Source organism: Drosophila serrata, unplaced genomic scaffold (genome assembly GCF_035046125.1).
Source record: "Drosophila serrata isolate PLE 108 unplaced genomic scaffold, ASM3504612v1 contig_276, whole genome shotgun sequence".
Classification (NCBI taxonomy): Eukaryota; Metazoa; Arthropoda; class Insecta; order Diptera; family Drosophilidae; genus Drosophila; species Drosophila serrata.
In genome coordinates, this window is record NW_028257174.1 from 11,653,269 (window position 1) to 11,671,031 (window position 17,763).

The 17,763-nt window shown below is 35.6% G+C and overlaps 3 protein-coding genes and 1 long non-coding RNA gene across 53 annotated transcripts in view; all 4 read left to right on the forward strand.

Moving 5' to 3' along the window:
* Positions 1-2,635, forward strand: part of dlg1 (MAGUK family member discs large 1) — a 49,880-nt gene extending 47,245 nt beyond the window's left edge. For all 50 annotated transcript variants that reach the window (XM_086836515.1, XM_020949991.2, XM_086836526.1 and 47 more), the window contains 2 exons: positions 14-105; positions 171-2,635. In XM_086836515.1, the coding sequence (XP_086692641.1) occupies positions 14-105; positions 171-277 (199 nt within the window). In that variant the 3' untranslated portion in view covers positions 278-2,635. The remainder of the gene's footprint in view (positions 1-13; positions 106-170) is intronic.
* A 2,009-nt stretch (positions 2,636-4,644) lies between these two features.
* Positions 4,645-17,763, forward strand: part of LOC110181693 (uncharacterized) — a 178,825-nt gene continuing 165,706 nt past the window's right edge. The window contains exons 1-2 of the long non-coding RNA XR_015272492.1: positions 4,645-5,111; positions 6,177-6,311. This is a non-coding gene — a long non-coding RNA (uncharacterized LOC110181693). The remainder of the gene's footprint in view (positions 5,112-6,176; positions 6,312-17,763) is intronic.
* Positions 14,302-14,856, forward strand: LOC110181934 (uncharacterized). The gene is made up of 2 exons (XM_020949871.2): positions 14,302-14,549; positions 14,607-14,856. Exons 1-2 carry the CDS (start codon positions 14,432-14,434, stop codon positions 14,804-14,806), a joined length of 318 nt encoding a protein of 105 aa, XP_020805530.1. The 5' UTR covers positions 14,302-14,431; the 3' UTR covers positions 14,807-14,856.
* On the forward strand, positions 16,117-17,721 carry LOC110181933 (uncharacterized). Its single transcript, XM_020949870.2, has 3 exons — positions 16,117-16,342; positions 16,404-16,523; positions 16,586-17,721. Exons 1-3 carry the CDS (start codon positions 16,264-16,266, stop codon positions 17,587-17,589), a joined length of 1,203 nt encoding a protein of 400 aa, XP_020805529.2. The 5' UTR covers positions 16,117-16,263; the 3' UTR covers positions 17,590-17,721.

A 17,763-nucleotide genomic window follows, 5' to 3' on the forward strand; every position in this document is an offset into this window, starting at 1 on the left:
TAAAACCCCTTAGGGAGATGAATCGTCGGATGACGGAGGAGCAGGCCAAGAAGACTTATGAGCGGGCGATTAAGATGGAACAGGAATTCGGCGAATACTTTACGGGTAAGTTCATATGGATATTACTTATATATCAAATTAATATACATCTCTTTCATTATCCATAACAGGCGTTGTTCAGGGCGACACCATTGAGGAGATCTATAGCAAAGTGAAATCAATGATTTGGTCACAATCGGGACCAACCATTTGGGTACCTTCCAAGGAATCTCTATGACCAACAGCCACCACAACATGGACACTGCCGCCTCGAGTTCGATCTCGACCGGTCTCGAGAACAACAACAGCAACAATAGGAGCAACAGCGGCAGCAACAAATCAACAGACGCAACAACAGAAGACGCCGCACTGATGATGAGGAAGCATCACAATAACAGAAACTGTAACTGAAACAACAACAACAGCAGCAGCAACTTCAACAACTACAAGGACTGTAACGATTACAACAACTACTTAAACCACAACAACTCCAACAACTCTATTACAACTTCAACAACAACAACAACAACGCAGTAGAAACACGGACAGAAGACATTAGAGAAACAAATTTCTAATAACGCAGCCGCAGCAGCCAACTTAATGTAGCAAATTGCCCAACAAAAGTTTTGGATGTGCCCTATAACTCACAGGTATGGGTGTACTATAAGATCAGAAGAAAGCACGCTAGGGAAGAACAGTTGAGAGTTCTCTGAGAGAGATAGAAAGAAAGCGCAGGAGCATTTGGCATTTCGTAGGGAATTCGATAGAGAGAAAGAGAGTAGAGGAGACGAAAATAATGGTATATATACATACATAGATGTTCAAACTGAATGAAACGGACAAAGGTGTATAGTTTTTAGTTAGAACAAAAGTTGGGTATAAACAAAAAATAAAAAAAAAAACAACAAAACAAATGAAAAGAAAGCGAAATATATAATATATACAACACACCACTTACATATAGACGTAAGATCCGATTATATAATGGCATAGAGAGACGAAGCGCTAGTGTTGTTTGTTTATGTTGATGTTTATATACACATACGAGAGCCAAGAGTTATAGCGAGTTAGTTATGTTGACGATAATGTGTTTTTTGATATATATTATTGATCTATATAAAGAATGGAAAATATGTACACACACACACGAAACAAAAACACACACACACACATACACACTGCATAATGTAAGTTTAAGTACGACAATGTTTATTAGCTGACTACGAATAATATTGACGACGATGACGACCGACGACGATGCGGTGGCAGATATATAGTCAGAGAATGACGATAACGATTTACCATTACGATAATGATAATAAATAATGATAACTATATACATTGATTGAATAATAATTTTAATAATTATTATTATAATAATGCTAATAATGACGATGATGATGATGATGAACGTTGGTGCATTTGTTGTTAGATGTATGTAATTTTTCCCACTCGCCTTTGCCTAAAAGCAACAAAAAGAAAACAAGTTAAGAAATGGATAACAAACTTGCGTATAATAAATACTAGAAACTAGCGGAAAAGTTGCATATAAACACCTAAACACACACACATTCATTCACTAAACATCTACTTATATATGTATCTGTACCATTTAGAATATAGTCAGCCAGAAATCGTCGCACTCCTTTTTCTGAAAACGCGTCCACAAAGTCAAAGTAAACTATGGCCACAGTTGAGGTATCGAATTGGGGAACTGAGGAAGGATTAGGGAAGGACTAAGGAATAGCAGAAAGCAAGAGCAGAAAGCAGAAGTAGAAAGCAAGAAGCAAAGTGTTGTCGCGTTGATTTAAATCTAATATATAATGAGTAATAATATTGTATATTTAAACAAACAGAAAATCTATAAAACAATTATTGTATGTAGATAATACACACAAAAACACACAAACATATATACATACATACATGGATTACCGATGCGGTCTAATTTTATATACAAAACACACGCAAACACATATTTACAATACAAAAACTATGTTTTTTTTTCGTATTGAAGCGACAAATCGAATTGCAAAGGCAAATAAATAAATAACTAAATTAAATACAAAAGTAAATGAAAGCTAGCTGGGGATAACTCTAAATATTTGCTGATTAATTTAAATTATAAAATAAAAATCAATTTACGCACAGACGAAGATTAAAAAACAAAAGCGAAACACATATGAAATTCGAATCAAGAATGAAATTTAGCTAAATTCAAGTTGAGTGTTAATTATATTATTCATATAAATATGCATAAAAATACTATTATTTTTTTTGTACTACTTAATAATATTATTATTTACTATCCTCTCTCTTTCTCTCCTACTTGAAACATACTATTCTTTTTTTGTGAGTAAATTTGATATTATTTAAAAAATATATACAAATATATACATATATACATAAAACAAAAACTGCAGTAACAAGTTCATGATATAATTTTCACCATTGTTAAAATAAAAAAACGAAAGTAAGCAAAGAAGAAAAACAAAATAAATAAATTTCAAATATAAATAAAAAGAAACGAAAAGAATCAGAAGAAGAAGCAGAGGCGGAGAATCCTTAAATGTAATAAACAAAAATACAAATCCAAGCAAGCTTCTTCTTAATCAATTTGATACATCCAACTAGCGTAATTAATTGCATTAACCTAAAGCATTAAACAAATGAAAGGAGGAAGAGATATAAAGAGAAATGGGAGAAAAGAAAGTAGGAACAGAAGAGAGCTAAGCAAAAGAGGAAGTGAAACTATAGATAACCGCTTAACAGGGTGTGCCCCACGTCTTTTATGGGTAACTTAATTGTAACAAGTGATTTTTTTTCGCTCAAACAAAAAAACTAAACTAAAATACTTATAAAAATAATCAGGGGCTGGCATCGCAGAATTCTCCTAGCGAACAATTGGTTCTTCCCAGCAGCAGGAGAGCCGCGTCCTTTCCACGCCCCCTCCTCCCAGCATCACTTTTCCAACTAGCCTTAGATTTTACTAAAAAAAAAGAAAAACAAAACGTGAATCCCTCGAAAACTAACTAACTCAAGCAATTATCAACTAGATAAAGAAACAATATATATATATAAATATATATATATTAATGTATATTGCAAATTAGAGCAAAGGAACTGCTGAAGAAACATAAAAACAAAATGGATTTTCTTTGACTAACCTTTTCGCCCTAGAATTTCCACACATGGCAAAGAGATGATTTCCATTTGGGAGGACACGCATGCGCATTGACAAAAGCATTGGGAAAGCGTTTCATCAAAATTGTGCCTTTTCTTTTTGTTGTTGTTGTTGTCGAATCAAATCGATTTATCGAATATATCGATGTGAAATACACACGCACACCCACACGCCCAATCACACCCACATCCGCCAGTAAGAGAGTTACACAGGAGTGGCTTTTGTTTTTTTTAAGACTTGATTTATATGCCTATACAGTGCACACTCTGTGAGGTGAACTTTCAATTCGATCTTAAATCGATGGGGTTTAAATCTAATAACTTAAATATTCATTCAAAATAGAATATATTTTGTGCCACAAGCTGGAATCAAATTCTATAAGAATAAGGTTATGGTTTATTGAAAAGTCAAAGCAAAATTCTCTATAAAATATAAACTATATAATTTTCACATTTTTTATTCACATTTTCGTATTTATCAGACTTAAAAATACTCACTCTTCTGGCTCTTGTTCATGCCACAGAGTTTGCACTGTATTAGCACCCCTTGAAGCATCCACTGCCCCCATAATTATGCAATGTTTTTTCGCCAAACACACACCTACACCCAAGAAAATAAGAACAGAGAAAACAAAAGAGAAGAAAAGCAGAATGAAATTAGCCTTAGCAAATGATTAAAGAAAATGCATAATGAATCAAATGAAACCTTGTTTGTTGACGTTCCCATACGGTATCGGATCTTAAATAAATATAGCTTTGCTATAGGAAACGTACCTTCATCGTAGTCTCCAAAAAAAAGGGTATTTGAGTTGCAAAAACATGAATGGGAAATTGCAATGAAGTGAAACACGAACATGATCGGCACACGCATTACATAAAAGTACACCAACATATGTACAATACTCATGTTCATGTGCAATTAATTACAAAAAAATTAATTAAAAAGTTAAAAAAACCCAAAACAAAAAAGAAGTTGGGAAACAGGGCGACCCGACATCAAAAGCGTTCTCATTATGTATTATGTCAAATGTAATTTGTTCATCAGCGGATGAAACACTCGCCCACACCCCCCCCCCCCAAAAAAAAAAAAACAAAAACAAATTAAGAAAAAACACACTTGAAATAAACCGTAATTAAAATACGTAATAAAATGGTTTAGTTTTTTCTTGGGAAATACTTATTTAATCATTGCAATAAATTAAACTTAAAATATAAATATAACTTCATTAACTTTTCGTATTCGAGCACCAGGCTCGCAGAAACCCGCAGATGGTTAATTAACTCAGTATTCCCACTCAATATATTCACTCTCTTCGCCATTAACTTTAAAATAAGAGCAAGAGAGCAGCATCCATTAACATGGGGCTGTTAAATTCCAGGAGCGAACTACTAACGTAACAGTGTGCAAAAGAAAAACCCGGCAGAGCAAAAACGACAACCATGGCGGCCGCACGCAAGATCGGTGAAAAAAGTGTAAATAGGTAAACCAACGGCGGAAAAACAGCGGAAAGTGTCAATAAATGGTGAAAAACAATAGCAGGTGCCATTAAGTATGGAAAAACAATTGGGAAAGCCCGGAAACCCGCCAAATGCCGGCAGTGAAAATTTTATTGAAGTGGGGACACCCCTGGAGTACCCACAAACCGAAAACCGGGCCGCCATCGTGTTTTTCCTTTATATTACTAACCAAAACATTAACAAGATCATTGTGTGTTACTTTGTTAGTTAATTTAATTGCTAATCCTACGCGCAAGTGCAAAAAACCGTGAAGAAAATGTGCTAAAGTGTGACATAACCTTACAAATGTGAAGTTCATCTTTTGCTGTTGTGCGTTTCGTCCACTTGTTCGCCGCTGCCGGCCGATCTGCCACAACAACACATCTAAAGGGGTGAGTGAGATAACGCTATTTTCCCTTTTCTATTATCCCCGTTTGTTTTTTGGCGTCGCGCGCGAATTTTTTCGCTCTCTCTCGCCACACGATGACGATGGTCAACAGCTAAGCCGTGCTCTTCTTTGCTCTCTCTTTAAAAGATGTCTGCTTTGGGGAATTAAAGAGTGCATATGGAGTGCAAGCCATTAATTCCACTAAATGACGAAGCGCAGCAGCTCAGCTTGGCTCTCTTCTCCTATGTCTTTGGCAGAAGGACGCTTTTGGGGATTTAAATAGCAAATAAAAAGTGCAAACCAATATTACCATTTAATGTCGTTCAGAGCTGTGCATAAGTTGCCTTTTTTGCTATCTGTTTGCAAATTACTCAATATTGGGAAATGGAAAATTTATTCCACGATATTAAGGGAATTTAAAAACAATAATATTGTTGTAAAAATATTGTACTGGCCAAACCTCAGCTTAACTTATACATGTTCAATACAAATTTTGCAATTGCTCCATTTGAAGTAACAGGCGCACAGAAGGCAGCAGAGGGTTAATTTACTTCAGTGCAAAGAAGTATGACAGTATTTCCACTCAACATAATCACTCCTTGCACGGATGCATAAGCTCATTTTCGCTCCTACGCCCTCTCTTCGCTAGTTACATTAAATGAGAGCAGCTTTCGTTAACATGGGCTGTTAAATTCCAGGAGCAAGGTAATAACATAAAAGAGTGGAAAAAACCCGGCAGAACAAAAACGACAACCATGGCGGCCGCACGCAAGATCGGTGAAAAAAGTGTAAATAGGTAAACCAACGGCGGAAAAACAGCGGAAAGTGTCAATAAATGGTAAAAAACAATAGCAGGTGCCAATAAGTATGGAAAAACAATAGGAAAAGCCCGGAAACCCGCCAAACGCCGGCTGTGAAAATTTTAGTGATGCGGGGACACCCCTGGAGTACCCACAAACCGAAAACCAGGCCGCCATCATGTTTTTCCTTTTAATTGCTAACCAAAACATAGACAAGATCATTGCGTGTTACTTTGTTAGTTAATTTAATTGTTTTTTCCTACGCGCAGGTCCAAAAACCGTGAAGAAAATGTGCTAAAGTGTGACATAACCTTAGAAATGTGAAGTTCATCTTTTGCTGTTGTGCGTTTCGTCCACTTGTTCGCCGCTGCCGGCCGATCTGCAGCAACAACACATCTAAAGGGGTGAGTGAGATAACGCTATTTTCCCTTTTCTATTATCCCCGTTTGTTTTTTGGCGTCGCGCGCGAATTTTTTCGCTCTCTCGATGTCGATGGCCAACAGCTAAGCTTGGCTCTCTTTGGCAGAAGGCCGCTTTTGGGGAATTAAAGAGCAAATATAGAGTGCAAGCTTTTAGCTATGCATAAGCTTTGCTCTCTTGCTATTTGTTTGAAATTACTCAATATTGGAAAATAGACAATTTATTAGGGGAATTTTAAAACATTAATATTTTTATTATACAAATATTGTACAGGCAAAACCGCAGCTTTAAGTTATACATGTTCATTACGAATTTAACAATTGCTCCATTTGTAGAAACAGGCGCACAGAAAGCAGCAGAGGGGTAATTGGCCAATATTTTCACTCATTATATTTACTCATTGCACAAATCTGATCTTGGCGGTGAGTGAAAATAATGAGTGGAAATCGGGTCATTGAGTTTTGGTTTGAAACACGGCTAAAACCAGGGTGAGTTTCAGCAAGCATCCGCCAGGTGGCGCCCCTGACGAACATTGAACGTGAGAACGAAAATGAGCTGCTGCGTTTATCTGAGTGAAGTTGAAGAGTTGAAGTTGAGTGAAAATCATAAATTGCACTGAAGTAAATTTACCCTCTGCTGCCTTCTGTGCGCCTGGTGCATAAAATCTAAAAGTTCAGGAATTTGTATTGAAAATGTTAGGGTTGGTGTTTCATTTTTGGCTACAACAGCATCATGATTCTTGGACTAAAAAATTCAAAAGTTCTAGAACAAGAAAGGAAGCTAACTTCGGCATTTCGAAGTTTGTAACCCTTTAGAATGAAATTCTATCTTTACGAATTAATACAAATTATATATATTTATGTTAAAAAACATTAAAGTAATTTTTTATTTACAGTTTTTTTTTTAACGATCGTTTGTATGGCAGCTCTATAATATAGTAGTCCGATTTTCATAAAATTATACACAAAATTCTAGATTAATGGCTGTACATTACATTTGATCAAATTTTCTTATAATTTTCCGATCTCTCCTATATATATATATATTACTATTACAAGTAAAATTATATGGAAGAATAATTCCATAGTTTCATTCAAATCGCTTGCTCTTTAATTTCTTCCGAAACAAATCTCGCACATCTGTGCATATAATTTCCAACTTGTTCTAACATCCCCGGAACGAAGTGACTGCTGCCGGCCACGTCTCAGAAATGTGTTGTGTTAAAAAAGTTGCAAGTCATTGTTTATTTATGTTCATAGTTAGTAACTGATCATACTTAATTACTGGTCATAGATAGTTACTGGTCATAGATACTCACTGTTCAGAGTTAATTAACTACTTATTGATCATAGTTACTTACTGCTCATAGATACTTACTGTTAAGAGATACTGCTTATACATACTTACTGTTTAGAGTTACTTACTGGTCATAGATACTCACTGTTCGGAGTTAATTAATGCTAATAGCTACTTACTGATTATAGATACTTACTATTCAGAGTTACTTACTGCTCATACTTTTTTTCTTAAGTTTTCCGATTGTTCCTATGGGAGCTATATATATATATATATATAGTCCACCGATTCGCCATGCGCCGACTTATATATTAGTAAAATTATATAGAAGAATAATTCCATAGTTTCATTCAAATAGCTTGCTTTAAATTTCTTCCAAAACAAATCTCGCACATCTGTGCTATGATTCCCAACTTGTTTTAACATCCCCGGAACGAAGTGACTGCTGCCGGCCACGTCTCAGAAATGTGTTGTGTTAAAAAAGTTGCAAGTCATTGTTTATTTATGTTCATAGTTAGTAACTGATCATACTTAATTACTGGTCATAGATAGTTACTGGTCATAGATACTCACTGTTCGGAGTTAATTAACTACTTATTGATCATAGTTACTTACTGCTCATAGATACTTACTGTTCAGAGATACTGCTTATACATACTTACTGTTTAGAGTTACTTACTGGTCATAGATACTCACTGTTCAGAGATAATTAATGCTAATAGCTACTTATTGATTATAGTTACTTACTGATCATAGATACTTACTGTTCGGGGTTACTTACTGCTCAGAGTTACTTAGTTCCAAAACAAATCTCGCACATCTGTGCTATGATTTCCAACTTGTTTTAACATCCCCGGAACGAAGTGACTGCTGCCGGCCACGTCTCAGAAATGTGTTGTGTTAAAAATTTGCAAGTCATTGTTTATTAGTGTTCAAAGTAAGTAACTGATCATATATACTTACTGGTCATAGATACTTCCTGTTCAGAGTTACTTACTGGTTATAGATACTCACTGTTCAGAGTTACTTACTGGTCATAGATACTCACTGTTCGGACTTAATTAATGCTAATAGCTACTTACTGATTATAGATACTTACTATTCAGAGTTACTTACTGCTCATACTTTTTTTCTTAAATTTTCTGATCGTTCCTATGGGAGCTATATATATATATATATAGTCCACCGATTCGCCATGCGCCGACTTATATATTAGTAAAATTATATAGAAGAATAACTCCATAGTTGCATTCAAATAGCTTGCTTTAAATTTCTTCCAAAACAAATCTCGCACATCTGTGCTATGATTCCCAACTTGTTTTAACATCCCCGGAACGAAGTGACTGCTGCCGGCCACGTCTCAGAAATGTGTTGTGTTAAAAAAGTTGCAAGTCATTGTTTATTTATGTTCATAGTTAGTAACTGATCATACTTAATTACTGGTCATAGATAGTTACTGGTCATAGATACTCACTGTTCGGAGTTAATTAACTACTTATTGATCATAGTTACTTACTGCTCATAGATACTTACTGTTCAGAGATACTGCTTATACATACTTACTGTTTAGAGTTACTTACTGGTCATAGATACTCACTGTTCAGAGATAATTAATGCTAATAGCTACTTATTGATTATAGTTACTTACTGATCATAGATACTTACTGTTCGGGGTTACTTACTGCTCAGAGTTACTTAGTTCCAAAACAAATCTCGCACATCTGTGCTATGATTTCCAACTTGTTTTAACATCCCCGGAACGAAGTGACTGCTGCCGGCCACGTCTCAGAAATGTGTTGTGTTAAAAATTTGCAAGTCATTGTTTATTAGTGTTCAAAGTAAGTAACTGATCATATATACTTACTGGTCATAGATACTTCCTGTTCAGAGTTACTTACTGGTTATAGATACTCACTGTTCAGAGTTACTTACTGGTCATAGATACTCACTGTTCGGACTTAATTAATGCTAATAGCTACTTACTGATTATAGATACTTACTATTCAGAGTTACTTACTGCTCATACTTTTTTTCTTAAATTTTCTGATCGTTCCTATGGGAGCTATATATATATATATATAGTCCACCGATTCGCCATGCGCCGACTTATATATTAGTAAAATTATATAGAAGAATAACTCCATAGTTGCATTCAAATAGCTTGCTTTAAATTTCTTCCAAAACAAATCTCGCACATCTGTGCTATGATTCCCAACTTGTTTTAACATCCCCGGAACGAAGTGACTGCTGCCGGCCACGTCTCAGAAATGTGTTGTGTTAAAAAAGTTGCAAGTCATTTTTTATTTATGTTCATAGTTAGTAACTGATCATACTTAATTACTGGTCATAGATAGTTACTGGTCATAGATACTCACTGTTCGGAGTTAATTAACTACTTATTGATCATAGTTACTTACTGCTCATAGATACTTACTGTTCAGAGATACTGCTTATACATACTTACTGTTTAGAGTTACTTACTGGTCATAAATACTCACTGTTCGGAGTTAATTAATGCTAATAGCTACTTACTGATTATAGATACTTACTATTCAGAGTTACTTACTGCTCATACTTTTTTTCTTAAGTTTTCCGATTGTTCCTATGGGAGCTATATATATATATATATATATAGTCCACCGATTCGCCATGCGCCGACTTATATATTAGTAAAATTATATAGAAGAATAATTCCATAGTTGAATTCAAATAGCTTGCTTTAAATTTCTTCCAAAACAAATCTCGCACATCTGTGCTATGATTCCCAACTTGTTTTAACATCCCCGGAACGAAGTGACTGCTGCCGGCCACGTCTCAGAAATGTGTTGTGTTCAAAAGTTGCAAGTCATTGTTTATTTGTGCTCATAGTTAGTAACTGATCATACTTAATTACTGGTCATAGATACTTCCTGTTCAGAGTTACTTACTGGTTATAGATACTCACTGTTCAGACTTACTTACTGGTCATAGATACTCACTGTTCGGAGTAAATTAATGCTAATAGCTACTTACTGATTATAGATACTTACTATTCAAAGTTACTTACTGCTCATACTTTTTTTCTTAAGTTTTCCGATTGTTCCTATGGGAGCTATATATATATATATATAGTCCACCGATTCGCCATGCGCCGACTTATATATTAGTAAAATTATATAGAAGAATAATCCCATAGTTTCATTCAAATAGCTTGCTTTAAATTTCTTCCAAAACAAATCTCGCACATCTGTGCTATGATTCCCAACTTGTTTTAACATCCCCGGAACGAAGTGACTGCTGCCGGCCACGTCTCAGAAATGTGTTGTGTTAAAAAGTTGCAAGTCATTGTTTATTAGTGTTCAAAGTAACTAACTGATCATATATACTTACTGGTCATAGATACTTCCTGTTCAGAGTTACTTACTGGTTATAGATACTCACTGTTCAGACTTACTTACTGGTCATAGATACTCACTGTTCGGAGTTAATTAATGCTAATAGCTACTTACTGATTATAGATACTTACTATTCAGAGTTACTTACTGCTCATACTTTTTTTCTTAAATTTTCCGATCGTTCCTATGGGAGCTATATATATATATATATATATAGTCCACCGATTCGCCATGCGCCGACTTATATATTAGTAAAATTATATAGAAGAATAATTCCATAGTTGAATTCAAATAGCTTGCTTTAAATTTCTTCCAAAACAAATCTCGCACGTCTGTGCTATGATTCCCAACTTGTTTTAACATCCCCGGAACGAAGTGACTGCTGCCGGCCACGTCTCAGAAATGTGTTGTGTTCAAAAGTTGCAAGTCATTGTTTATTTGTGCTCATAGTTAGTAACTGATCATACTTAATTACTGGTCATAGATACTTCCTGTTCAGAGTTACTTACTGGTTATAGATACTCACTGTTCAGACTTACTTACTGGTCATAGATACTCACTGTTCGGAGTAAATTAATGCTAATAGCTACTTACTGATTATAGATACTTACTATTCAAAGTTACTTACTGCTCATACTTTTTTTCTTAAGTTTTCCGATTGTTCCTATGGGAGCTATATATATATATATATAGTCCACCGATTCGCCATGCGCCGACTTATATATTAGTAAAATTATATAGAAGAATAATCCCATAGTTTCATTCAAATAGCTTGCTTTAAATTTCTTCCAAAACAAATCTCGCACATCTGTGCTATGATTCCCAACTTGTTTTAACATCCCCGGAACGAAGTGACTGCTGCCGGCCACGTCTCAGAAATGTGTTGTGTTAAAAAGTTGCAAGTCATTGTTTATTAGTGTTCAAAGTAACTAACTGATCATATATACTTACTGGTCATAGATACTTCCTGTTCAGAGTTACTTACTGGTTATAGATACTCACTGTTCAGAGTTACTTACTGGTCATAGATACTCACTGTTCGGAGTTAATTAATGCTAATAGCTACTTACTGATTATAGATACTTACTATTCAGAGTTACTTACTGCTCATACTTTTTTTCTTAAATTTTCTGATCGTTCCTATGGGAGCTATATATATATATATATAGTCCACCGATTCGCCATGCGCCGACTTATATATTAGTAAAATTATATAGAAGAATAACTCCATAGTTTCATTCAAATAGCTTGCTTTAAATTTCTTCCAAAACAAATCTCGCACATCTGTGCTATGATTCCCAACTTGTTTTAACATCCCCGGAACGAAGTGACTGCTGCCGGCCACGTCTCAGAAATGTGTTGTGTTAAAAAAGTTGCAAGTCATTGTTTATTTATGTTCATAGTTAGTAACTGATCATACTTAATTACTGGTCATAGATAGTTACTGGTCATAGATACTCACTGTTCGGAGTTAATTAACTACTTATTGATCATAGTTACTTACTGCTCATAGATACTTACTGTTCAGAGATACTGCTTATACACACTTACTGTTTAGAGTTACTTACTGGTCATAGATACTCACTGTTCGGAGTTAATTAATGCTAATAGCTACTTACTGATTATAGATACTTACTATTCAGAGTTACTTACTGCTCATACTTTTTTTCTTAAATTTTCCGATCGTTCCTATGGGAGCTATATATATATATATATAGTCCACCGATTCGCCATGCGCCGACTTATATATTAGTAAAATTATATAGAAGAATAATTCCATAGTTGAATTCAAATAGCTTGCTTTAAATTTCTTCCAAAACAAATCTCGTACATCTGTGCTATGATTCCCAACTTGTTTTAACATCCCCGGAACGAAGTGACTGCTGCCGGCCACGTCTCAGAAATGTGTTGTGTTAAAAAAGTTGCAAGTCATTGTTTATTTATGTTCATAGTTAGTAACTGATCATACTTAATTACTGGTCATAGATAGTTACTGGTCATAGATACTCACTGTTCGGAGTTAATTAACTACTTATTGATCATAGTTACTTACTGCTCATAGATACTTACTGTTCAGAGATACTGCTTATACACACTTACTGTTTAGAGTTACTTACTGGTCATAGATACTCACTGTTCGGAGTTAATTAATGCTAATAGCTACTTACTGATTATAGATACTTACTGATCATAGATACTTACTATTCAGAGTTACTTACTGATCATAGTTTTATTCTTAATTTTTCCGATTGTTCCTATGGGAGCTATATATATATATATAGTCCACCGATTCGCCATGCGCCGACTTATATATTAGTAAAATTATATAGAAGAATAATTCCATAGTTTCATTCAAATAGCTTGCTTTAAATTTCTTCCAAAACAAATCTCGTACATCTGTGCATATGATTCCCAACTTGTTCTAACATCCCCGGAACGAAGTGACTGCTGCCGGCCACGTCTCAGAAATGTGTTGTGTTAAAAAGTTGCAAGTCATTGTTTATTTGTGTTCATAGTTAGCAACTGATCATACTTAATTACTGGTCATAGATACTTACTGGTCATAGATACTTCCTGTTCAGAGTTACTTACTGGTCATAGATACTTACTGTTCAGAGTTACTTACTGTTCATAGATACTCACTGTTCAGAGTTACTTACTGGTCATAGATAATCACTGTTAAGAATTACTTACTGGTCATAGATACTCACTGTTCAGAGATAATTAATGCTAATAGCTACTTATTGATTATAGTTACTTACTGATCATAGATACTTACTGTTCGGGGTTACTTACTGCTCAGAGTTACTTAGTTCCAAAACAAATCTCGCACATCTGTGCTATGATTTCCAACTTGTTTTAACATCCCCGGAACGAAGTGACTGCTGCCGGCCACGTCTCAGAAATGTGTTGTGTTAAAAAGTTGCAAGTCATTGTTTATTAGTGTTCAAAGTTAGTAACTGATCATACGTACTTACTGGTCATAGATACTTCCTGTTCAGAGTTACTTACTGGTCATAGATACTCACTGTTCAGAGTTAATTAATGATAATAGTTACTGACTATTAAGAGTAACGAAACGAAAATTCTTTGAATCAAATTTGATAAAAAAAATAGGTTAAAAACTGTAAAGGTTATCGTTCCTATGGCAGCTATAGATTATAGTCGTCCGATCTGGCTCGTTCCGACTTGTACAAGAGTGAGAGTATATAGCAGACTAACTGCAAAGTTTTATTAAAATGACTTTTGATGCTTCTGCCTAATATAGTAATACCTCATAATAATAAAAATAAAATTCCGTTTCCTATTTCAAAACAACGAGAGAATCCCAGCAAGCTATCGAAATTATTCAGAAAGTCACATCTAAACATATCTCATATCTTCAGCTTTCGATTTTAACCTTAAAATTTGTTACCTTAAAATTTCCAAGTAAAATGGAAAAGGAAGCCGTTGCTCGCCTACATTTTTATACCCATCTAGCCGATAGCCGATACTATGCAGGATTAGCGGCATATTATCCATCGATTGAGGCTTACAAACCAGATATTAATGGTGGGTTAATTCGTATAACTTGGATACACATAGATTTTCTACAAAAATAATCCACAGTGGAGAATAATCTGAATGGCACCAGGGTGGAGCAGTCCTCGTTGGTGGTTCAGGAGGAGCAAAGTGATACCCATATTATAGAGATGGAATCACACCGACGTAACTTAATGTCACCGAAGGTGTGCAAGGGCGTCATGTGGATTCAGATGGTAACCGCCAGTGTCATCTGCCTGGTGTGGTGTCTTGCACAATTGAAATAATGTAGCAAATAAAATTCCAAGTCTGAAGATAATTTCGATATCTGCATATATGGGTTCTTGATTTTGTAGTATTACATTTTTGGAAAGATCCTTAACTTATAAACTTTCGCTTAAGCTACTGTTGCTAGCAAAATAGGGGGAATTAGAGTGAGGGAGAGTGGGAACCAACAAGACGAGTATGTCCAAAAAGTGTCATTTATAGCAAGTATCCTTAAGAGGGAGAATAGGTCGTTCACTTCTTAATATTCCATAGATTTTCAACGTCTCAAAGTAAGACCAAATTTTCGCTATTAATACTTGCAAAAGATGGAATCAGAAATAAAGGGATCACTCCAGAAAATCAAACAGGTTCAAAAGGTGTCCTTTATAAAGGTATCCTTAAGGAAATGTTACAATAGTATATTAAAAGTATATCTCAATTAGAGTGAGGGAGAGTGGGAACCAACAAGACGAATATGTCCAAAAAGTGTCCTTTATAGCATGTATCCTTAAGAGGGAGAATAGGTCGTTCACTTCTTAATATTCCATAGATTTTCAACGTCTCAAAGTAAGACCAAATTTTCGCTATTAATACTTGCAAAAGAGGGAATCAGAAATAAAGGGATCACTCCAGAAAATCAAACAGGTTCAAAAGGTGTCCTTTATAGAGCTATCCTTAAGGAAATGTTACAAAAGTATATTAAAAGTATATCTCATTTTGAGTGAGGGAGAGTGGGAACCAACAAGACGAATATGTCCAAAAAGTGTCATTTATAACAAGTATCCTTTAGAGAGAGAATAGGTTGTTGACTTCTTAACATTTATATATTTTCAACGTCTCAAAGTAAGACCAAATTTTCGCTATTACTACTTGCAAAATAGGGAATCAGAAATAGAGGGATCACTCCAGCAAATCAAACAGGTTCAAAAGGTGTCCTTTATAAAGCTATCCTTAAGGAAATGTTACAAAAGTATATTAAAAGTATATCTCATTTAGAGTGAGGGAGAGTGGGAACCAACAAGACGAATATGTCCAAAAAGTGTCCTTTATAGCATGTATCCTTAAGAGGGAGAATAGGTCGTTCACTTCTTAATATTTCATAGATTTTCAACGTCTCAAAGTAAGACCACATTTTCGCTATTAATACTTGCAAAAGAGGGAATCAGAAATAGAGGGATCACTCCAGCAAATCAAACAGGTTTAAAAGGTGTTCTTTATAGAAGTCTCCTTAAGGAAATCATACAAAAGTATATTAAAAGTATATCTCAATTTTAGGTAAAAGAAAATCGATTCAACCTAGTAAGCCTTTGCATTTCCCATCAAGCTCATTGGTAAAACTCAGCTGTATAGGTCATTGTTCAGTGTCGATTCGTTCTGTTCGGACTTCAAAATTATGTATTAAATTTGGCCTCAAAATTTATTGTTTCTTTCCCGCCTTATCTGGACTTTCAAAAATAAAATCTAACCGGTAGCAGCCATGGCGAACACATTTCGAGTAAATTGGTTTAAAAAACTTCTCAATTCGTGCACTCCCACCAGAAAATATCGACACATGGGTAGATTTATTTTGTATTTACCGCGTTTCGCATAGATCTTAGATTAATCTTTCTCCGACAGACGATAGTCATCAGATTAGCAGCACCTTGGACATTAGATGTTCACGAAAAGTGCAGGCATTCCCGGAACAGGCCCATTCAACGACACTTCGTCCTGCCAGGTTCCACAAATGTCCAACTGGTTGGTAGAAAATTTTATTTTTTAGCAGTTTTCGAATGCAAAAATCCCTCTTTTAACCATAGCTACTGCTGTGAGAATTCATCCTGTAATAAGGAATCTCAATAGCTCGAATAAACAAAAGCGTAACTTATCCATGGCCTCCCCTAAGCGGCGGAAGGATGTGCAGCTTTCAAAGAATCTAGCAACGCAGTCGGGTAGCCTCCACTCCAAAACCATTCCGATAAAGATGGTCGCAATGCGGAAGCAAGAAACTCCGCATTCGAGTCATCGCAGGATGGGCTGGGAGGATATTCGAGATTTGGTTGTGACCAAAAATATTGAGAAAATTTTGCGTGAATCGAAGCTCACGCCTCTGCAACGAAGGAGAAAAAAGAATCTGGTTGCAAAATGTTCACAAAAATGTAAAGGAAAGAATAAGCCGGTGAAGGGACTGCCAACGAAGGCCATAGGCCTGAGTCAAAAGAAGCACCTTGGCATGGATGTGAAGTTCTCGAGGCTTCAATCGAAACTGGAATATAACGCAAAGCGTTCAGTGAGTTCCAGATCCTCGGATAATCACAATCATGATGGCAATACACCTGTTCGCGATGCCTACCGCATGAGGATAGCGCAGCTCAAATTTAGATTCTTGCACAAGAGGAATCCCCGCACAAAGACCAAGCAATCTATTCAAACTTTCAAACCTTCTAGACAGCCAAATCCTGTTGGATTCAGACTCATGCAGGACGAGCAGAAGCGTTTGGACGTTCTCAAGGCAGAGTGGATACAGTTGATGGGTCTGCAGAATGCTGCCAGACAGAAAAGGAAAATAGCAGCCAAAGAATTGATCAAGAAAAAGTTGAAGGAGACGGTTGAGATCCCAATTGACACGGCAATTAACACCCTGATCGTTGATCCGAAGTCATTCCTAAATAAGGTTCATGTTCAGAACAAGATTCTATCTGTGGATTACGATGGCACTTCGTCTGATGATCCACCTATGGAGCTGGATAAACCCAATGGCTTACCAGATCCGACAAAGAGTTGCGGCTTCGGCGAGTCTGACGTTGGACTGGAGCCAAATTAGCTGATGAGTTTTCCAACAAAATCAAAATTATAGCTGCAGGATAAGGATAGGGCAGGACAATATTTTTTAATACCCAAATTTTACAGGATTTTTATGGCACAAGTTCACAATAAAATACCATCTTGAATCGGATGTTTTTTGTTCATTATTGAAATCAAATTGAAAACGGGCTTA